The sequence below is a fragment of the Malaclemys terrapin genome, chromosome 3 (assembly GCF_027887155.1).
Source record: "Malaclemys terrapin pileata isolate rMalTer1 chromosome 3, rMalTer1.hap1, whole genome shotgun sequence".
NCBI classification, from domain to species: Eukaryota; Metazoa; Chordata; order Testudines; family Emydidae; genus Malaclemys; species Malaclemys terrapin.
The window spans coordinates 25,298,295-25,317,980 of NC_071507.1; the positions used below are offsets into that span (position 1 = coordinate 25,298,295).

General features: G+C 42.8%; 1 protein-coding gene and 1 long non-coding RNA gene across 2 annotated transcripts in view; one reads left to right on the top strand and one right to left on the bottom strand.

Moving 5' to 3' along the window:
• Positions 1–15,160, bottom strand: part of CFAP36 (cilia and flagella associated protein 36) — a 132,248-nt gene extending 117,088 nt beyond the window's left edge. The window contains exon 1 of the mRNA XM_054023286.1: positions 15,038–15,160. Within this exon, the coding sequence (XP_053879261.1) occupies positions 15,038–15,152 (115 nt within the window). The 5' untranslated portion in view covers positions 15,153–15,160. The remainder of the gene's footprint in view (positions 1–15,037) is intronic.
• A 1,025-nt stretch (positions 15,161–16,185) lies between these two features.
• LOC128834493 (uncharacterized) lies at positions 16,186–18,248 on the top strand. Its single transcript, XR_008444433.1, has 2 exons — positions 16,186–16,267; positions 17,433–18,248. It is a non-coding gene; the product is annotated as an uncharacterized LOC128834493 (long non-coding RNA).
• Positions 18,249–19,686: the final 1,438 nt, after the last annotated feature.

The window sequence follows — 19,686 nt, forward strand, 5'->3', positions numbered from 1 at the left end:
AGCTGTTTGCCCCCCCCCCAGGCATTAATACACATTCTGGGTTAATTAATAAGTAAAAAGTGATTTTATTAAATAAAAAAGTAGGATTTAAGTGGTTCCAAGTAATAACAGACAGAACAAGGTGAATTACCAAGCAAAATAAAATAAAACACGCAAGTCTAAGCCTAATGCAGTAAGAAAACTGAATACAGATAAAATCTCACCCTCAGAGATGTTTCAATAAGCTTCTAGCACAGACTGGATGCCTTCCTAGTCTGGATCCAATCCTTTCCCCTGGTACAGTCCTTGTTCCAGCTCAGGTGGTAACTAGGGGATTTCTCATGACTGCAGCCCACTTTGTTCTGTTCCACCCTTTTATATATCTTTTGCACAAGGCGGGAATCCTTTGTCCCTCTCTGGGTTCCCACCCCCTCCTTCTCAATGGAAAAGCACAAGGTTAAAGATGGATTCCAGTTCAGGTGACATGAGCACATGTCACTGTAAGATTTCATTACCCACTTGCCAGCACACACATATACAGGGAGACTTACAAGTAAAACAGAGCCATCTCCAGACAATTGACCTGGTTAATGGGAGTCATCAAGATTCCAAACCACCATTAATGGCCCACACTTTGCATAATTACAATAGGCCCTCAGGGTTATATTTCATATTTCTAGTTTCAGATACAAGAGTGGTACATTTATACAAATAGGATGACCACACTCAGTAGATCATAACATTTGCAATGATACCTTACAAGATATATTTTGCATGAAGCATATTCCAGTTACATTATATTCACACTCATTAGCATATTTTCATAAAATCATAAAGAGTGCAACGTCACAATAAGATGTAGAATTGTCAGCATTAGGTCAGAGTGCAGATCACAGTGACAAAAGATACAGAAGCAGTCAGTGCTTCAACCCTGTTTGTAATGTCTCAGACATATGACATGAAGGTCTGTTATTGAAAAGTTTCACGGATTTCTGTGCCTTATTGACAGAACCAGAACATCAGACATCACCCATGATGCTTAAATATAGAAGAATTATCTTAAGTCAGTTTGTTAGCAATGATAAATTTCCCTCCCTTGGACCCTTGTATAGTTGGACATTGTCTAAAATTTTCAAACTTGGGTATCTTAAGTTAGGCATCCAAATCTATATTTACTCACAAATAAAAGTGAGATTTTTTTTCCCCCCCAGGTGGTTGAGCACATCTGAAAAATCTAATGACTTTTATATATGTGCCTAAACATGGATTTAGGTATCCAATGCTGGGCCCTAAATTGAAGGTGGGTGAGATAATATCTTTTATTGGAACAACTTCTCTTGGTGAGAGAGAGACAAGCAGTGTTTTCTCCAGGAATTGAAATGGGGGAGGGGGGAAGTGTTCAAATATACAGGAGGCGAAGGGCCAATAAAGGATGAGACCATGAGGGTGAATGTGGGCTGTATGGCACCATAGTAAAAACTGAAAATTGTTTCACAATCATTTTATTAAATTTCACTCATGTTTTAAAATCATCACAGAAATTAAAGCTGGCTACTGAAGCCTACTATGAAGTGCTACATCTACATTCTTCTTGGTTTCTTCTTGTAATTTCACACAACATTGTTAATGAACTTCTCAAATGCAGTGCATTAATCTTTGGTGGCTTCTTGTGCGTCCGGTACTTCCAGTCCTTAATGATATACTCATCATCAGGCAGAAGGCAACTTCTTTTAGAACACAAAATTATATTCAATGAGGAAAAAGAATGCTCAACTGCAGCTGTTGTGACTGGGAGTAGCAAGAGATGAATTCCTATTTCTTTCATTTCGGGAAACATAGCACAAATATTGGGTCAAACCACTAGTGATGATAAAAGGTTGATGTCAAATCTTCATACATTCGTCGTATGATATTTCTCTCTGTGTTCAAATTCTCTACTCTGATCCACTCCATTACAGCCAGTTCATGCTTCTGGGTCTCAATTTGCTTTGTCTTTTAAGTCCACGGTTTGCTGATAGGCAGCCTTTTCTTTTTCCAGGGCAGCCTTTTCCCAGGCAAATTGTACATCAATTTCCATTTGTCTTCCCTTGAGATCATCACTTGATGAACTGAGATACCACAGAGTACCCTCTCCTGCCAGAACAGGCGCCCCTCCACTCCTGTCTTGCTGAGCTAGACATTCCCGTCAGCTTCAGCACAGACACAGAGGTTGGACCACACCCCTCTGCAGTTCACTGAAACTGAAATGCACTCACAGGCTTCTTAGCTAACAGACTTTCACAGCGCCCTGTGTTCAGCCTTTCTGGGCAGTTTGCAACTTGTGCAGTTCTAGCTTCCTCTGATCTTCACTCCTACTTATTTTGCTTACTTTTCTGTCCCTATTTCCCTTACCCAAAATAAGCAAACAGAAAATAACAAACCAGTAACCACTTCGTCTGTTCTTCAGCTACCACACCCAAACTCACTTAAAAATCACTACCAGTATCTCAAAGCAATCAGCTGTGCACAGATCCTGCTCGACAACGCCACTGTGACGGGTTGAATCACAGCAATCCACTTTGGGACTGCCACCTGATGAGCTGAGACTACTCTGCTCCTGCTTTCCCTGCCAGCTTGGGACTTCAGTGCCTTGCCTCGTTTGAGCCAGACACACTAGCCTGCTACAAACACAGACCCAGGTCTGAACCACGTCCCACAAAAGCTGCAGGCTTAACTGAAAACAGCTTAAGAAGTGCTCCTGTCTCCAGCACTCAGATGACCAGCTCCCAATGGGGTCCAAACCCCAAATAAATCGATAAACTCATAAATTTCTCACCCTCTATACACAGCTGCTTACCTCCCCCGCTGCCCAGGTATTAATACACACACTGGGTTAATTAATAAGTAAAAAGTGATTTTATTAAATACAAAAAATAGAATTTAAGTGGTTCCAAGTAATAACAGACAGAACAAAGTGAATTACCAAGCAAAATAAAATAAAACATGCAAGTCTAAGCCTAATACAGTAAAAAAATTGAATACAGATAAAAAAAACAAGGAGTCCTTGTGGCACCCTAGAGACTAACAAATTGATTTGGGCATAAGCTTTCGTGGGCTAAAGCCCACCTCATTAGAGGCATGAAGTGAAAAATATAGGGGCAGGTATAAATACATGAAAGGACCGGGGTCGCTTTATCAAGTGTGAGGTCAGTCTAACGAGATAAATCAATTAAAGCAGGATACCAAGGGAGGAAAAATAACTTTTGAAGTGGTAAGAGAGTGGCCCATTACAGACAGTTGACAAGCCATTCAGAACACACACTTTGCATCTCTACAGGACACTAAACTATCTAAACTCCTACATGCCACAAGGGACCACAACAGTGGTTCCCTTAACTCACCTAACACTATTGTTAATCTATCCAGCTATACTCTTAGCCCACCAGAAGAATCTGTCCTATCTCGGGGTCTCTCCTTCTGCCCCACCACCCCTATAAACATGATACAGTTCTGCAGTGACCTAGAATCCTACTTTTGACGTCTCCAACTCAAGGAATATTTCCAACACACCACTGAACAGCATACTAACACACAGGAAGCTAGTATCAGGGGGTAGCCGTGTTAGTCTGTATCTACAAAAACAACAAGGAGTCTGGTGGCACCTTAAAGACTAACAGATTTATTAGGGCATAAGCTTTCGTGAGTAAAAACCTCACTTCTTCGGATGCATAGAGTGAAAGTTACAGATGCAGGCATTATATACTGACACATGGAGAGCAGGGAGTTACTTCACAAGTGGAGAACCAGTGTTGACAGGGCCAATTCAATCAGGGTGGATGTAGTCCACTCCCAATAATAGATGAGGAGGTGTCAATTCCAGGAGAGGAAAAGCTGCTTCTGTAGTGAGCCAGCCACTCCCAGTCCCTATTCAAGCCCAGATTAATGGTGTTGAATTTGCAAATGAATTTTAGTTCTGCTGTTTCTCTTTGAAGTCTGTTTCTGAAGTTTTTTTGTTCAATGATAGTGACTTTTAAATCTGTAATAGAATGACCAGGGAGATTGAAGTGTTCACTTACTGGCTTATGTATGTTACCATTCCTGATGTCCGATTTGTGTCCATTTATTCTTTTGCGGAGGGACTGTCCCGTTTGGCCAATGTACATGGCAGAGGGGTATTGCTGGCACATGATGGCATATATGACATTGGTGGATGTGCAGGTGAATGAGCCCCTGATGGTGTGGGTGATGTGGTTGGGTCCTCTGGAAGCTGCCTACCAATACTACAAAAGGATTCTGCGTGGACTCCTCCTGAAGGTCGAAACAACAGACTGGACTTCTACATAGAATGCTTCCATCGATGTGCACGAGCTGAAATTGTGGAAAAGCAGCATCACTTGCCCCATAAACTCAGCCGTGCAGAACACACCATCCACAGCCTCAGAAACAACTCTGACATCATAATAAAAAAGGCTGACAAAGGAGGTTCTGTTGTCATCATGAATAGATCTGAATATGAATAAGAGGCTGCTAGACAACTCTCTGACACCACGTTCTACAGGCCATTACCCTCTGAGGATTACCAAAAGAAACTACATCATCTGCTCAAGAAACTCCCTAAAGCAGCACAGGAACAAATCTATACTGACACATCCCTAGAGCCCCGACCAGGGACATTCTACCTGCTACCCAAAATCCATAAACCTGGGAATCCTGGATGCCCCATCATCTCAGGCATTGGCACCCTGACAGCAGGATTATCTGGCTATGTAGACTCTCTCCTCGGGCCCTATGCTACCAGCACTCCCAGCTATCTTTGAGACACCACTGACTTCCTGAGGAAACTACAATCCTTTGGTGATCTTCCAGAAAACACCATCCTAGCCACTATGGATGTAGAAGCACACAAAGATGGATTACAAGCCATCAGGAATAGCATCCCCGATACCATCACGGCAAACCTGGTGGCTGAACTTTGTGACTTTGTCCTCACACCCACAACTATTTCAGATTTGGGGACAATTTATACCTTCAAGTCAGCGGGACTGCTATGGGTACCCGCATGGCCCCTCAGTATGCCAACATTTTTATGGCTGACTTAGAACAACGCTTCCTCAGTTCTCGTCCCCTTACACTCCTACTCTACTTGCACTACATTGATGACATCTTCATCATCTGGACCCATGGGAAGGAGGCCCTTGAGGAATTCCACCAAGATTTCAATGATTTCCACCCTGCCATCAACCTCAGCCTGGACCAGTCCACACAAAATGTCCCCTTCCTAGACAATACAGTGCTAATAAGCAATGGTCACATAAACACCACCCTATACCGGAAACCTACTGACTGCTATACTTACCTACATGCCTCCAGCTTTCATCCAAACCACATCACACGATCCATTGTCTACAGCCAAACTCTAAGATACAACTGCATTTGCTCCGATCCCTCAGACAGAGACAAATACCTACAGAATCTCTATCAAGCGTTCTTAAAACTGCAATACCCACCTGGTGAAGTGAAGAAACAGATTGACAGAGCCAGAAGGGTACAGAGAAGTCACCTACTACAAGACAGGTCCAACAAAGAAAGTAACAGAATGCCACTAGCCATCACCTACAGCCTCCAACTAAAACCTCTCCAGCGCATCATCAAGAATCTACAATCTGAAGGATGATCCCTGATTCTCACAGGCCTTGAGATTCAGGCCAGTCCTCACCTTCAGACAGCCCCCCAATCTGAAACAAATACTCACCCGCAACTACACCACACAACAAAAATACCAACCCAGGAACCAAACCCTACTACAAACCCCAGTGCCTACTCTGTTCACATATCTATTCAAGGGACACCATCATAGGACCTAACCATATCAGCCACACCATCCGGGGCTCAGTCACCTGCACTTCTACCAATGTGAAATGTGCCAGCAATGCCCCTCTGCCATGTACATTGGCAAAACCGGACAGTCTCTATGCAAAAAAATAAATGGACACATATCTGACATCAGGAATCATAACATTCAAAAACCAGTAGGAGAACACTTCAATCTCTCTGGTCACTCATAACAGACCTAAAAGTGGCAATTCTTCAACAACAAAAACTTCAAAAACAGACTCCAACGTGAAACTGCAGAACTGGAATTAATTTGCAAACTGGATACCATCAGATTAGGCCTGAATAAAGACTAGGAGTGGTTGGGACATTACAAAACCTAAACTTAATTTCCCTGTTACTAATTTCTCGCTACTGTTACTCACACCTTCTTGTCAACTGTCTGTTATGGGCCACTCTCTTACCACTTCAAAAGTTATTTTTCCTCCCTTTGTAGCCTGCTGTTAATTGATTTATCTTATTAGACTGACCTCACACTTCGTAAAGCAACCCCCATCCCTTCATGTATTTATACCTGCTCCTGTATTCTTCACTTCATGCATCTGATGAAGTGGGCTCTAGGCCACAAAAGCTTAAGCCCTAATAAATGTGTTAGTCTCTAAGGTGCCACAAGGACTTCTCATTGTTTTTGCTGATACAGACTAACATGGCTACCACTCTGAAACCTGAATACAGATAAAATCTCACCCTCAGAGATGTTTCAATAAGCTTCTATCACAGACCGGATGCCTTCCTAGTCTGGGCCCAATCCTTTCCACTGGTACAGTCCTTGTTCCAGCTCAGACGATAACTAGAGGATTTCTCATGACTGCAGCCCACTTTGTTCTGTTCCACCCCTTTATATATCTTTTGCACAAGGCGGGAATCCTTTGTCCCTCTCTGGGTTCCCACCCGCTCCTTCTCAATGGAAAAGTACAAGGTTAAAGATGGATTCCAGTTCAGGTGACATGAGCACGTCACTGTAAGACTTCATTACCCACTTGCCAGCACAAAGGTATACAAGAAGACTTACAAGTAAACAGAGCCATTTACAGTCAATTGTCCTGGTTAATGGGAGCCATCAAGATTCCAAACCACCATTAATCGCCCACACTTTGCATAATTACAATAGGACCTCAGAGTTATATTTCGTATTTCTAGTTTCAGATACAAGAGTGGTACATTTTTACAAAATAGGATGAACACACTCAGTAGATCATAACCTTTGCAAGGATACCTTACAAGAGACATTTTGCATGAAGCATATTCCAGTTACATTACATTCACACTCATTAGCATATTTTCATAAAATCATATAGCTATAGTACAACGTCACAACTGTATGCAGTTCTGGTCAGTCCATCTCAAAAAAGATATATTGGAATTTGAAAAGATACAAAGAACGGCAACTAAAATGATTAGGGGTATGGAACAGATTCCATATGAGGAGAGATTAAAAATACTAGGATTTTCAGCTTGGAAAGAAACGACTAAGAGGGGATACAATAGCGGTCTATAAAATCTTGACTGGTATGGAGAAAGTGAATAAGGAAATGTCATTTACCCCTTCACTTAACACAAGAATTAGGGGTCACCCAATAAAATTAATAGGCAGCAAGTTTAAAACAAACAAAAGGAAGTAATTCTTCACAGACTGCACAGTCAACCTATGGAACTTTTTGCCAGGGGATGTTGTGAAGGCCAGAACTATAACTGGGTTCAAAAAATGAACTAGATAAGTTCATGGAGGATAAGTCCATCAATGGCTATTAGCCAGGATGGGCAGGGATCCAACACCACAGTCTGAGAGTCCTAGCCTCTGTTCACCAGGAGCTGGGAATGGACAACATGGGATGGATCACTCAATGATTGCCTGTTCAGTTCATTCCCTTTTAAGCACCTGGCATTGGTCACTGTTGGAAGACAGGATATTGGATTAGGTGGAGCATTGGTCTGACTCAATATGGTCATTCTTATGAAAAAAATTATTATTATATAATAATAAAAATGTTTAGTACAGAAACTCCTCAAGATAACAACCTCTTAAGATAGCAATGATGTGAGATAATGAGCTTGGCAAATAATGCATTTTAAAAATCTTGGCCTACTAGGAAATGTATATAAAAATACCTTTCCCAGTCACAAATCTAGCATTCTAGAGCAAAGTCACTAAAACTTAGTCCAATAAACAAATGTCCCTTTCACGTGCCCCTCCCCTTTCCTTCCAACACACACCACTCATAGTTGTTGTCCTTGGTCAGTGCAGACCCAAAATTCAGAGATGCTTTCATATGAGTGCATCTCCCACCCTGGGGAGAAGGCACCTTGCTCGTTCCTCCAGCCACTTGCTCTGGCCACTGCTGTTTGTCGTGCCACCATTCGCTCCACTGCTCCATCATCAATGGCTCTGCGCCATCATCTTCTGCTGCCACCTGCCACTGTGACCTCTCTGAGTTGGTCTATTGAGGTTCAACCGAGCTCTGAGTGATTTCAGCTTTCAGTGGGAGAAACTCACTGCCAATGCAGGCTGGGCAGCCTCTTCCACAGAAACACTGTCCTGCAGCAGGTCTAAGCACTTAGACCTGCATCAGTGATTTCAGCTCTAGTCGTCACTTAAAAAAACAAAAGACTCTATGCAGCCTAATCAGCTCTATCTTTGAACAGGGGTGGGGGCAGATCAAATAGTGCCTGTGACTCTTAGGCAGAGCCCACATCACCAAGCAAAATACATGTCCCATGCTCCATCTTTCTGTCCACTGGGATCTGGCATCCAAACACGCTCCTTAGCAACTGCAGTTCAGTTGAGGTTGACCCATGCTTAATTTGCAATGAAAGAGATGCCGGGGCTCAAGCACATTTTTCTACTTTCATAACTGGCAAGCTCAGAGGTCCCAGGGCTATCAAGTGCCAAGCCTAGATGTGTCAGGGCTCAGCCCTGGCTCAAATTAAGCACTGAGGGTGACCCCCTCAATCAAGACAGGCTCAGTACAGTCATACAATAAGGATAACAACATTTCATTACTACTACTGCATTCAATACTAAAGTGATTTGTAACTCAACATCAGCCAAAATTGATCACTTGAGCAACACAACTCTGTCTGATGGATACCTAGTCACAGTAGGGGTGTGTTCATGTAAATACACAAATGCACATTGAGAAACATAATCCCAACTATAAGTATAAAATGATGGGGTCTGTTAGCTGTTACTACTCAAGAAAGAAATCTTGGTGACATTGTGGATAGTTCCGTGAAAACATTCACTCGATGTGCAGCGGCAGTCAAAAAAGCGAACAAAATGTTGGGAATCATTAAGAAAGGGATAGATAAGACAGAAAATATCATACTGCTTCTATATAAATCCATGGTATGCCGACATCTTGAAAACTGCATGCAGATTTGGCCGCCCCATCTCAAAAATGATATACTGGAATTGGAAACAGTACAGAAAAGGGCAACAAAAATGACTAGGGATATGGAATGTCGTCCGTATGAGGAGAGATTAATAAGACTGGGACTTTCAGGTTGGAAAAGAGACGACTAATGGGGGGATATGATAGAGGTCTATAATATCATGACTGTGTGTGGAGAAAGTAAATAAGGAAGTGTTATTTACCCCTTCTCATAACTCATAAGAACTAAGGGTCACCAAATGAAATTAATAGGCAGTGGGTTTAAAACAAACAAAAGGAAATATTTCTTCACACAATGCACAGTCAACCCATGGAACTCCTTGCCAGAGGATGTTGTGAAGGCCAAGAATATAATAGGGTTCAAAAAAGACCTAGATACATTCATGTAAGATAGGTCCATCAATGGCTATTAGCCAGGATGGACAGGGATGGTGTCTGTTTGCCAGAAGCTGGGAATGTGAGACAGGGGATGGATCACTTGATGACTGCCTGTTTTGTTCATTCCCTCTGGAGCACCTGGCATTGGCCACTGTCAGAAGACAGGATGCTGGGCTAGATGGACCTTTGGTCTCACCCAGTTGTGATGCTGCACTCCATAATGTTTTATAGAAATATGCTTATGAGTGTGAATATAATGTAACTGGAATATGCTTTATGCAAAAGGTCTCTTGTAAGGTATCATTACAAAGCTTATAATCTACTGTATATATTCCTCCTATTTGTATGTATGTATCATTCTTGTATCTGAAGGCAGAAATATGAAGTATAAATCTGTGGTCCTATTGTAACCAAAGTCCTTCACTTAGGAAGGAACAATCAGTTTCATACATACAGAATGGGAAGAGACTGTCTAGGAAGGAGTATGGCAGAAAGGGATCTAGGGGTGTGACGTTATTGATATAATCTGGGACCATATTGATCATTGTTGCAACCAAGGTCCTGTAGTGGCATGCAAATCTTGTATAAAGGGGGTCAAATGGGGTGTCTAAGACAAGGTTATGGTTTACTGGTTATGATTATGCTGTCTATATGTATGTATCAATTTTGTAGTTGAAGTTATGAATATTGGCTCTATACTGTCTGTATTTCAAACTTATGCTATGCTGCTGGGTGACATCCCAGACAAACTGGTGTTAGCTCTGCCTAGCCTGCTTGATGGCCCATTAAGGACCATCAGCTATACAATGGACCCATTGAGAGACGGCAAATATGCCTTGAGACTCAGCAAAGTATGCAGGAACTTGCCCATGTAACTCCAGACTCCATTTTGCTGTAATTTTCCACAGTAAGAACAAAGAGGTGTTCTTACACCTGGAAAAGACTATATAAGGCTGATGCCTCATCTCCATCTTGTCTTCAATCCTGCTTCATACCTCTGGAGGAACTTTGCTACAAGCTGAAGCTTTGAACAAAGGACTGAGGACCCATCCCAGCAGGGGATGTATTCCAGAAACTTGATTTGAACCTGCAGTTTACTCTATCTCTGCTGCAAGCCTGAACCAAGAACTTTGCCATTACTGTATGTAATTGATTCCATTTAACCAATTCTAACTCTCATCTCTATCCTTTTCCTTTTATGAATAAACCTTTAGATTTTAGATTCTAAAGGATTGGCAACAGCGTGATTTTTGGGTAAGATCTGATTTGTATATTGACCTGGGTCTGGGGCTTGGTCCTTTGGGATCAGGAGAACCTTTTTCGTTTACTGGGGTATTGGTTTTCACAACCATTTGTCCCCATAACGAGTGGCACTGGTGGTAATACTGGGAAACTGGAGTGTCTAAGGAGATTGCTTGTGAGACTTGCGGTTAGCCAGTGGGGTGAGACCGAAATCATCCTAGTCTGGCTGGTTTGGTTTGCCTTAGAGGTGGAAAAAACCCCAGCCTTGGGCTGTAACTGCCCTGTTTGAGCAATTTGTCCTGAGTTGGCACTCTCAGTTGGGTTCCGCCAGAACCTGCCTTGTCACAAGGGGTTATAGTGGACCACAAGCTAAATATGAGTCAACACTGTGATGCCGTTGCAAAAAAAAGCAAACATGATTCTGGAATGCATTAACAGGTGTGTTGTGAGCAAGACACGAGAAGTCATTCTTCCGCTCTACTCTGCGCTGGTTAGGCCTCAACTGGAGTATTGTGTCCAGTTCTGGGCACCGCATTTCAAGAAAGATGTGGAGAAACTGGAGAGGGTCCAGAGAAGAGCAACAAGAATGATTAAAGGTCTAGAGAACATGACCTATGAAGGAAGGCTGAAAGAATTGGGTTTGTTTAGTTTGGAAAAGAGAAGACTGAGAGGGGACATGATAGCAGTCTTCAGGTATCTAAAAGGGTGTCATAAGGAGGAGGGAGAAAACTTGTTCATCTTAGCCTCTAAGGATAAAACAAGAAGTAATGAGCTTAAACTGCAGCAAGGGAGGTTTAGGTTGGACATTAGGAAAAAGTTCCTAACTGTCAGAGTGGTTATAAACTGGAATAAATTGCCTAGGGAGGTTGTGGAATCTCCATCTCTGGAGATATTTAAGAGTAGGTTAGATAAATGTCTATCGGGGATGGTCTAGACAGTATTTGGTCCTGCCATGAGGGCAGGGGACTGGACTCGATGACCTATCGAGGTCCCTTCCAGTCCTAGAGTCTATGAATCTATGAAAGTGTGGGCCATTAATGGTGGTCTAGAAGCTTGATGGCTCCCATTGACTAGGACAGTTGGTTTTAAATGGTCTGTTTACTTGCAAATCTTCCTGGCTGCATGCGGGCCAATCCGTGGGTAATGAAAAATGAGGTCTTACAGTGACATGTGACCATGTCACCTAATACTGGAATCCATCTTAAATCTGGTACTTTACCATTTAGGTGGGGTAGGGACCCAAAGAGACAAAAGAGTCCCACCTTGTACCAAAGCTTTTAAAGGGGGTGCAACAGAACAAAGGGGCTGCCAGTCATGCGAACACCCCTGTTTTCCACCTAAGATGTCTGCTAGAACTAACAAAGACTGTACCAGGGGAAAGGATTGGGCCCAGACTAGGAAGGAGTGTAGTCTGTGAAAGAAGCTTATTGGAACATCTGAGGGTGAGATTTTACCTGTAATCAGTTTCTTAATGTATTAGGCTTAGACTTGCATGTTTTTGCTTGGTAACTAACTTTGTTCTGTCTGTTATTACTTGAAACCACTTAAATCCTACTTTTTATACTTAATAAAATCACTTTTGTTTATTAGTAAACACAGAGAAAGTGATACCTGGGCGGGAGGGAACAACTGTGCATATCTCTCTATCAGTGTTATAGAGGTTGGACAATTTATGAGTTTACCGTGTATAAGCTTTATACAGAGTAAAATGGATTGATTTGGGGTTTGGATTCCATTGGGAACTGGGGGTCTGGGTGCTGGAGATAGGTGACCTGCTGAGCAGTTTTTGGTTAAAGTCTGCCGCTTTGGGGGCGTGGACCAGACCTGGGTCTGTGTTGCAGCAGGCTAGCATGTCTGGCTCAACAAGGCAGGATTCTGTAGTCCCAAGCTGGCAGGGAAAATGGGCTCAGAGGTAATCTCAGCACATCAGGTGACAGTCCCAAGGGGATCTCTGTGACCAAACCTGTCACACCAGTATGGCCATTCTTAAGTACAGTCCAGTCCTGAAGCCTTTCCTCTCCACCCCTTGGCTCATCACTAGTTATCAGGGGAGAGCTCATTCAGACCTTGCTTACAAATCACAATTTGAAATTATTAGGTTGGCCAACATTGCCAAAAAGCATGTACTGACATTGTCATAAAAAACAACAGCTGTGTGAGGAATCTAGTCTTTGTTCATATTTTCAAACCTATTATGCTTTTTCATATTTTAATGAAATATTTTAATTTTTTAATACGCTTTTAATATTTTATCATATACTGTATATGCTTTTAAAGTGTGTATTAATGTTTCAATTTCAATTCAAATTTCCAACCAACGACTAAATTGGCAACACTTCATGTAACTAGTTGACCACTGGGGGAGTGATGGAGAAATTCACGGGGGAGTTACAAGCTTTCACGCCACACAGAGCTCTTCTTCAGTATGGGAAAGGTACTCCCTGTGTCACAACAACATGCAAGGTGGAACAGATTGTTCAGCATACGTAGTTAGCACATACATTCAAGGCAGAGTGGCCCATTAATACCTCTGAAGTCATAGGACAAAAAAAGAGGGGGTTAGCGGATTACAGATTGTTGTAATAAGCCACAAATCCAGTATCTCTGTTCAGTTCTTGATTTTTAAGCCATGTCTACTCTACCACTTATGTCAGCAAAACTTATGTCACTCAGTGGTGTGAGGAAAAAAAAACAAACACACCCCGAGCAATGTAAATTTCGCTGGCATAAGTAGTAGTATGCACAGCTACCGCCTCTCATTGGGGGTGGTTTAATTATGTTGACAGGACAGCTCTCTCCCTTTGGCATAGAGCAGCTACACGAGAGATCTAACATTGGTGCAACTGCATCGGTACAGCTGTGCCGTTGTAAGGTCTCTAGTGTAGACATAGCCTTAGTGTCTAGCAAAGGAATGAATTTAAGCTCCCAGGCTCATCTTCTGAAACTGTTGTGCAGATTTTCTTTAAGGATGAGGACTGACAGGTCAGAGAAGTGACTGCTTTGTGAGAAGTGTTCACCCTCAAAGCAATACCATTCCACTAAAATCTTTATACCACACAATCACATATTTATATAAACTTTAGATTAAAGAAAAATTTGAATAATAATAATTACCATTTCTAGAAGTCATTTACTAGATGGTAAATGACAGTAAATGACCAGTTCATTCCTTCTACTGAATCAGTAAATTATCTGTCAATTACTGGAAATTAAATTTTCCAAGAGCAAAACAATAGATATAAAATGTTTTAATGGATTTGTTAGTAATGTAAAACCTGCAAAGAGTAGTAAAAACTTTTTTTAGTGTCTGTAGCAGTCCTGAAAATCTTAACTCCTGCCAAACTACTTTCATGAACTCTTGACTCTAACATGCAATAATTAAAAGTCCTGCTAATTATCAATTATTAAAGCAACTCCATTGACCTTTCATAAATGTCAAGACAGTTCTAAGTTTACAATGAAGAACTTTGCCAAGTATGTTTCCATGGAACACTTAAAATTTCCATCTTTATTTGATACTATCCTCTATTGGAAGCACAGCATTGAGTCACTAGGAAGTAAGACTAGCAGAGCACACTTCAATGAAGTGTTTCCATCTGGAAGCAGATCTAAGAACCAGTTTAGTGCTTTCTGAGAAGCCCCTGGGAAAAGGATGATGCCTGACAAGCAAGCAGGTGTTGCCCCCAGGGAACGACATTTGCAGGCCAGATCCCAGGGCACTAGCCTTCACGTCCCCAGCGGCTACTGGCCGGCGGCCTTCTAGCCAGCCTCGGCAGAGAGGCCACGCCCCGAGTAGCCATGGTGACAGCGCTTCGGGGAGCTGGCGCTGCTGCGGGCCGAGAAAGGTTGGACGGCGCTGAATACAGAAGGAGAGTCCAGGCCTGGAGCAGGAGGCGGTAGATGCACCTGCCCTCGCTCTCTGGGGTGAGAAGGAGCCAGGGGAGGGGCACAACGGTACCCTCATCTCAGGGCCCCGAGACCGCTCTAGCTTCTCTGTCAATAAAGAGAAAGGGGGCAGCGCGCAGGATGAGCTAGGGCCCGAATGTCTCTCAACGGTCCTAGCAACACCCTTCTCCCCAGGGAGCCCCTGCCACAGCGCTTTTTGCGGGGTGGGGGGGAAGAGGAGAGGCTCTGTCGCTCCAGCCCCGGCAGGGTCCCCGCCCCCGGCCTCTCACCCGCGCATTTCTGCTCCAGGAACTCCAGGATGGGGATGGACCAGGCGGGCCCGCGCAGAAAGCCGGCGATGCTGTCTACCACCCACTCCACGTCCGCCTCTCCCTCCGCCGCCATCGGGGCGGGTCCAGGCCGCGGCCGACTGCCCGCGCACAAGCTCCGGGGGAACACAGGAAGACCCGGGTAGAGTTGCGGCGGCGGTTAGGGCTTCGTTAGGTCACTATCGCAACGGTCGTCACACAGGGAGCGCGCGCTCCGTGGAGCATTTGAGCCCGTCGCGCGCTTTCTTCCTTGTGTTAAACGGGTGTGAAGCGCGCGGCAGCAGCGTCACTGTGGCACGGTCCAGGTGGGAGAGAGGCACTGAGCGGACAGAACGTTAGGCGGGGCCGCGCCTCAGGGCCAGGAGCGCATGGGAAGCAGCCAGGCTGGTCTCCGGTTGCGAGGCTACGCGCTGGCGCTGGGGGCGCGCGGGAGCGCAAGGCCCGAGGAGCGGAGGAGTGTTGAACCCGGGGGCCACCCTGGTCTTGGTGCTGCTCCTGGACTGCAAGAACAGCCATGCGAGGGTGGGTCGCCCTGCTTTATCCGAAGGTTCTGCCCCTGGAGCTCTGCAGCGGCCGTCGCTTCCCGGGCCCGGGGGAGGTGTTTCCCCCTGTCCTCCCAGGCTCTTCTGCGGCTGGCTTGAACGATCCCTGAGTGCCTGGCCGAGGGAGCTGCAGCATGGTAATTACCCCAGGCAACCCGCAGCACGCCGGTATAGTACGGCATGCACCCGTGCACTGTACACAGGGCAGAGGTGAGCCACAGCGGTCGGCATTTCTATGAGGAGAGATGTCTCTACGTGCTAGCTAGAGGCTAGTGCAAACATTCCCCGAATTATAGAAACAGGCCTGGGCTCCAAATACTGTGATGCCCTGTTTACCTCCTCCTAGAGCTCTGAGACCTGTTTGCATCTTGATTTCACAAATGCTGTATGAGAGTAGCAGAAGTCAGCTGTCCCCAGGTTACTCATGAGAGTGATTTTTTTTAAAGAGAGTTTTCTTATATTGCTTATTAGTTTAACCAATATAACTTCCTGGATTTTGGATATACCCATTTTTATGCATTTGGGAGAAATTACAAAAGCGGAGATGGAGATCATTGTGGAGATAAAGGAGGAAGGAAGCACGGAAGACCAGTATTGAATAAGGATTAATATAAATAGCAAGTTATACTGAAGACAAGCACAAGAACAGGTAATATTATGCATTAGTTGCTTATTGTTTTAAGGGAATATAATATTATGCATTAGTATTGAATATAAATGGCAGTTTATACTGATGGCAGGCACAAGCACATGCAAAGTTATTATTACTAATTAACTTTACATGTACTGTTTTTGTTTTTAGTAAGTACACGTAAAGATATTGTATATTGATAAACAACTTATTACTATTTTTAAACAACTTAATATTAATCTACTACTTTTAATACTGCAGTATTGATACAATTTGAGATTAAATTATTTTGATACTACCATTTTTAATACCATAGTGTTAACACAACCTGAGATTAAATTAGCTTGAACAACCAGACTTCTTTACTCCAAAACCTTATCCTGCATTTGTCCAAAAATATGTTACCCTTCAGTCAGCCGTTTTCTGCACTGGCCAGGTACAGACAGTCGAGAAGTGCACATCCCTTTGGTTCAGGGGATGTGGGTTGGGTTTACCAAAACACACACACACACACAGTTCTGTGCTTTCATACTTTTTATCTTATTTGTCGGCATTTCAAAACAGACCAATTAATTAGGGCAAGCCAATTGTTTACTGTGGTGATTGTGGTTACTTTGATATCCAATTGTTGTTTTAGTTTGATAAGTTATGCACAAGGAGATAACTTATCTCCATATAGCCCATTGTCTTGACTGTGGGTAATGTGGTTTTATAAGCCATGCCTGAAGGCCTAATTTATTTCACCACATAGGAGTCAGCATAAATCATTATCTGGTTGCAGCGTCTCTTGACCACAAGTTTCAGCCTAATTTTGCAAAGCTTGCTTTTTGAAGCTTCCGGAAGTTTAGGCCTAACACTGACAATACTTTTGTTCAGTTCAGGCTTGACAATACAGTTGTTCAAATTATTAACGTCCCCCCAGGCCTAAATTTCTGGTTTAGCAACAACATTTATTTGAGTATATCCTGCAATAACAGGGCAAATAGCGAATGTAGGCAAATATTAAGACTTTAGTAATAAGTATAGTAAAATAGACTATTAATCCCAGAAGAATGTGTGGATTTTTTTTTTATCATATGTAATAATTTTTTAGGAATTTTAATTATTTGGTGGGTTGTTTTTTTAGTATTTTTTAATATTTTGCTTCATTGAGCAGATACATTTACCTATTTCTTTTAACCAGGGGATTATTACTGCATCCGCAGACTGAGGAGAGTGGGGAATCACCGGGTTAACTCCTGGAACCGTTTCTGTGAGACATTAAGAAGTACGGAAATAACATTGCCTAGCCGAGTTATTGCTAGGTCAATATCAGAGAATTTTTGGACAATTTTCTCTAATTTGGATATTCAAAGGGGTATTGGCAGGTGTATCTGAAGCTTAACAGAGTCAAGTGCACCGTGAATTTATGTAGAATTGATAACAGTGCCTAACTGGAAATGATAACAGCAAGACCGATTGATGCAAGCTATACTTTCAGCTGGCCGAAATACGACCGACTGACTGCATATGGAGCAGATGGTGGATAATAATAAGAATGATGTTTCAGTGAATTTTGGGGGGATACCTACACACCTATTTTCTATTCGTGCTTTCTCAGAATATGTGTTATTGATTAAGGATTTCTTAAGGTGGAGCCATCCCTCGCGCATCATACACCTCACCTGAGTGGTACAGTGTCTTCTAACACTCATGGGGCCATAAATGGCTCCAAATAAAGGCCCTTTCCTATAAGCTTTTTCCTAAGCAGAAGCATTTTTTCAAGGATTTGACTTATTAACAACAATAGACAAGACCAGTTTAATACTTTGGAAAAGAAGAGTTTGTCCATGAAGGCTATCCTGGAGCGCCTGGTTTTGAAGGGCGTCTTTCTCCCATTGCTGGCGATTTATTTTGTTTTGCTGTTGGACTGACTACTGCTTGAAGATTGCATTGATTTTGATTAAAGTTTATTGCGTACGGTGTAAATTGTTATTGATGTATTATAAGGGAGAACTTGCTTAAATGTTTAATTACTGCTTTGCGGTCCAATCGGATAATACACTTTATCGGTTTGGTTCCCAAAAGTTTTTCCGAAGCACCTACATCCCATTTTATTTCCGTTTGGCAAGCATACACTTGTCCTTCACCATATGTGAAACATGAAGAGTTATAATATGCACAACTAAAGAACTAGAGCGTATTATTGATAGGGAGTATACATTTAAAAGGAGGCTGAAGAAAATAAACATAGGTAATGATGGAGCGATTTTTCCAGCTAAGATTTTTTAATAAGTGTTAAGTTGACAGCCTTTACAGGGCACCAAGGATTGCTAGTATTGCGAACAGTCCCGTTGAATGTGCATCCAGGAAAGGATGAGTTCCTGGGGGTGAAAAAGGTACCATTTCTTGCGCACAAATCAGCCGCTACTGATTTCAATACTGCAGACACGCAAATAAAGAAGAGCCACATTCCTGTAACAAAAAACACAAGGTGGCCTTACTGTACTGTCTCAGTGGCCCAAGGGCTTATCCAATCTTGATTAGCATAAATATTACTATTAGTGGTAGAAATTAGGTATGTAAATGGATGGGACAATATTTTTGTTATTTTTCCCTCCAAGGGTTCACACGTTTGAGGCAATAGAAGCCAGACCAACTGATCCTTCTGGTACAAAGGCTTCTAAGGATCAACCTCAATGAGCGGCTTCCACTGATAAGTATATTGCTATTTTTTAGAATTTATTTCTTGGAGAACAGCAGATAATTTATTCTCCCACCCTTTCCAATCACCCTGCTCATTTTTTAATTTAGGCATAAGATCCTGGATTTTTTTCCCCACCACCCTATTGCTTTGTGTGTGGTAAAGCAGGTGTAAAATGGGAGCTATTAACTGGCCCGAACACCAACATTCCCAATCTCGGCTGTTCCAAGGAGGACCACCGTCAGTAGAAATGATGCCGGGAGTACCCCAAACTCTTCACAACATTTAATGATATTGGATGTCTTATTGGAGTTTAAAGGAAACACAGCGGTTCATGAGGAACCCAAATCTACAACAACCAAACCTCTGGGGTTTTATTTTGATCCTGCAAGTGGCCCCGTTAGATCCATTTGCCAATGGTAATTTACCTGCCACTTTTTTTCTTTTTTTTTTTTGGTAAGCGCCTAGCATTTAGACCTTACGATATTTTTTATGGCTGAGGCAAAACTTACAGTTATCAGTTACAGCTGCAACAGTTTTGCGAATTTCTGAAAACCCCAAATCACATAAAATAAATTCAAGAACAGATTTATTTCATTGGTCCTGATTTTCATGAACAGCCCTTGCATAGTGAATGGCTGCACGAGATGGTTCTGGCTTTTTTGCTATATGCCAGATTTGGAGGGTCTCGTCAACAACAGCATGAGCGGGAGGAGTCCAGGATTTATGACTAGCAATTTTTATGACAGCAGAA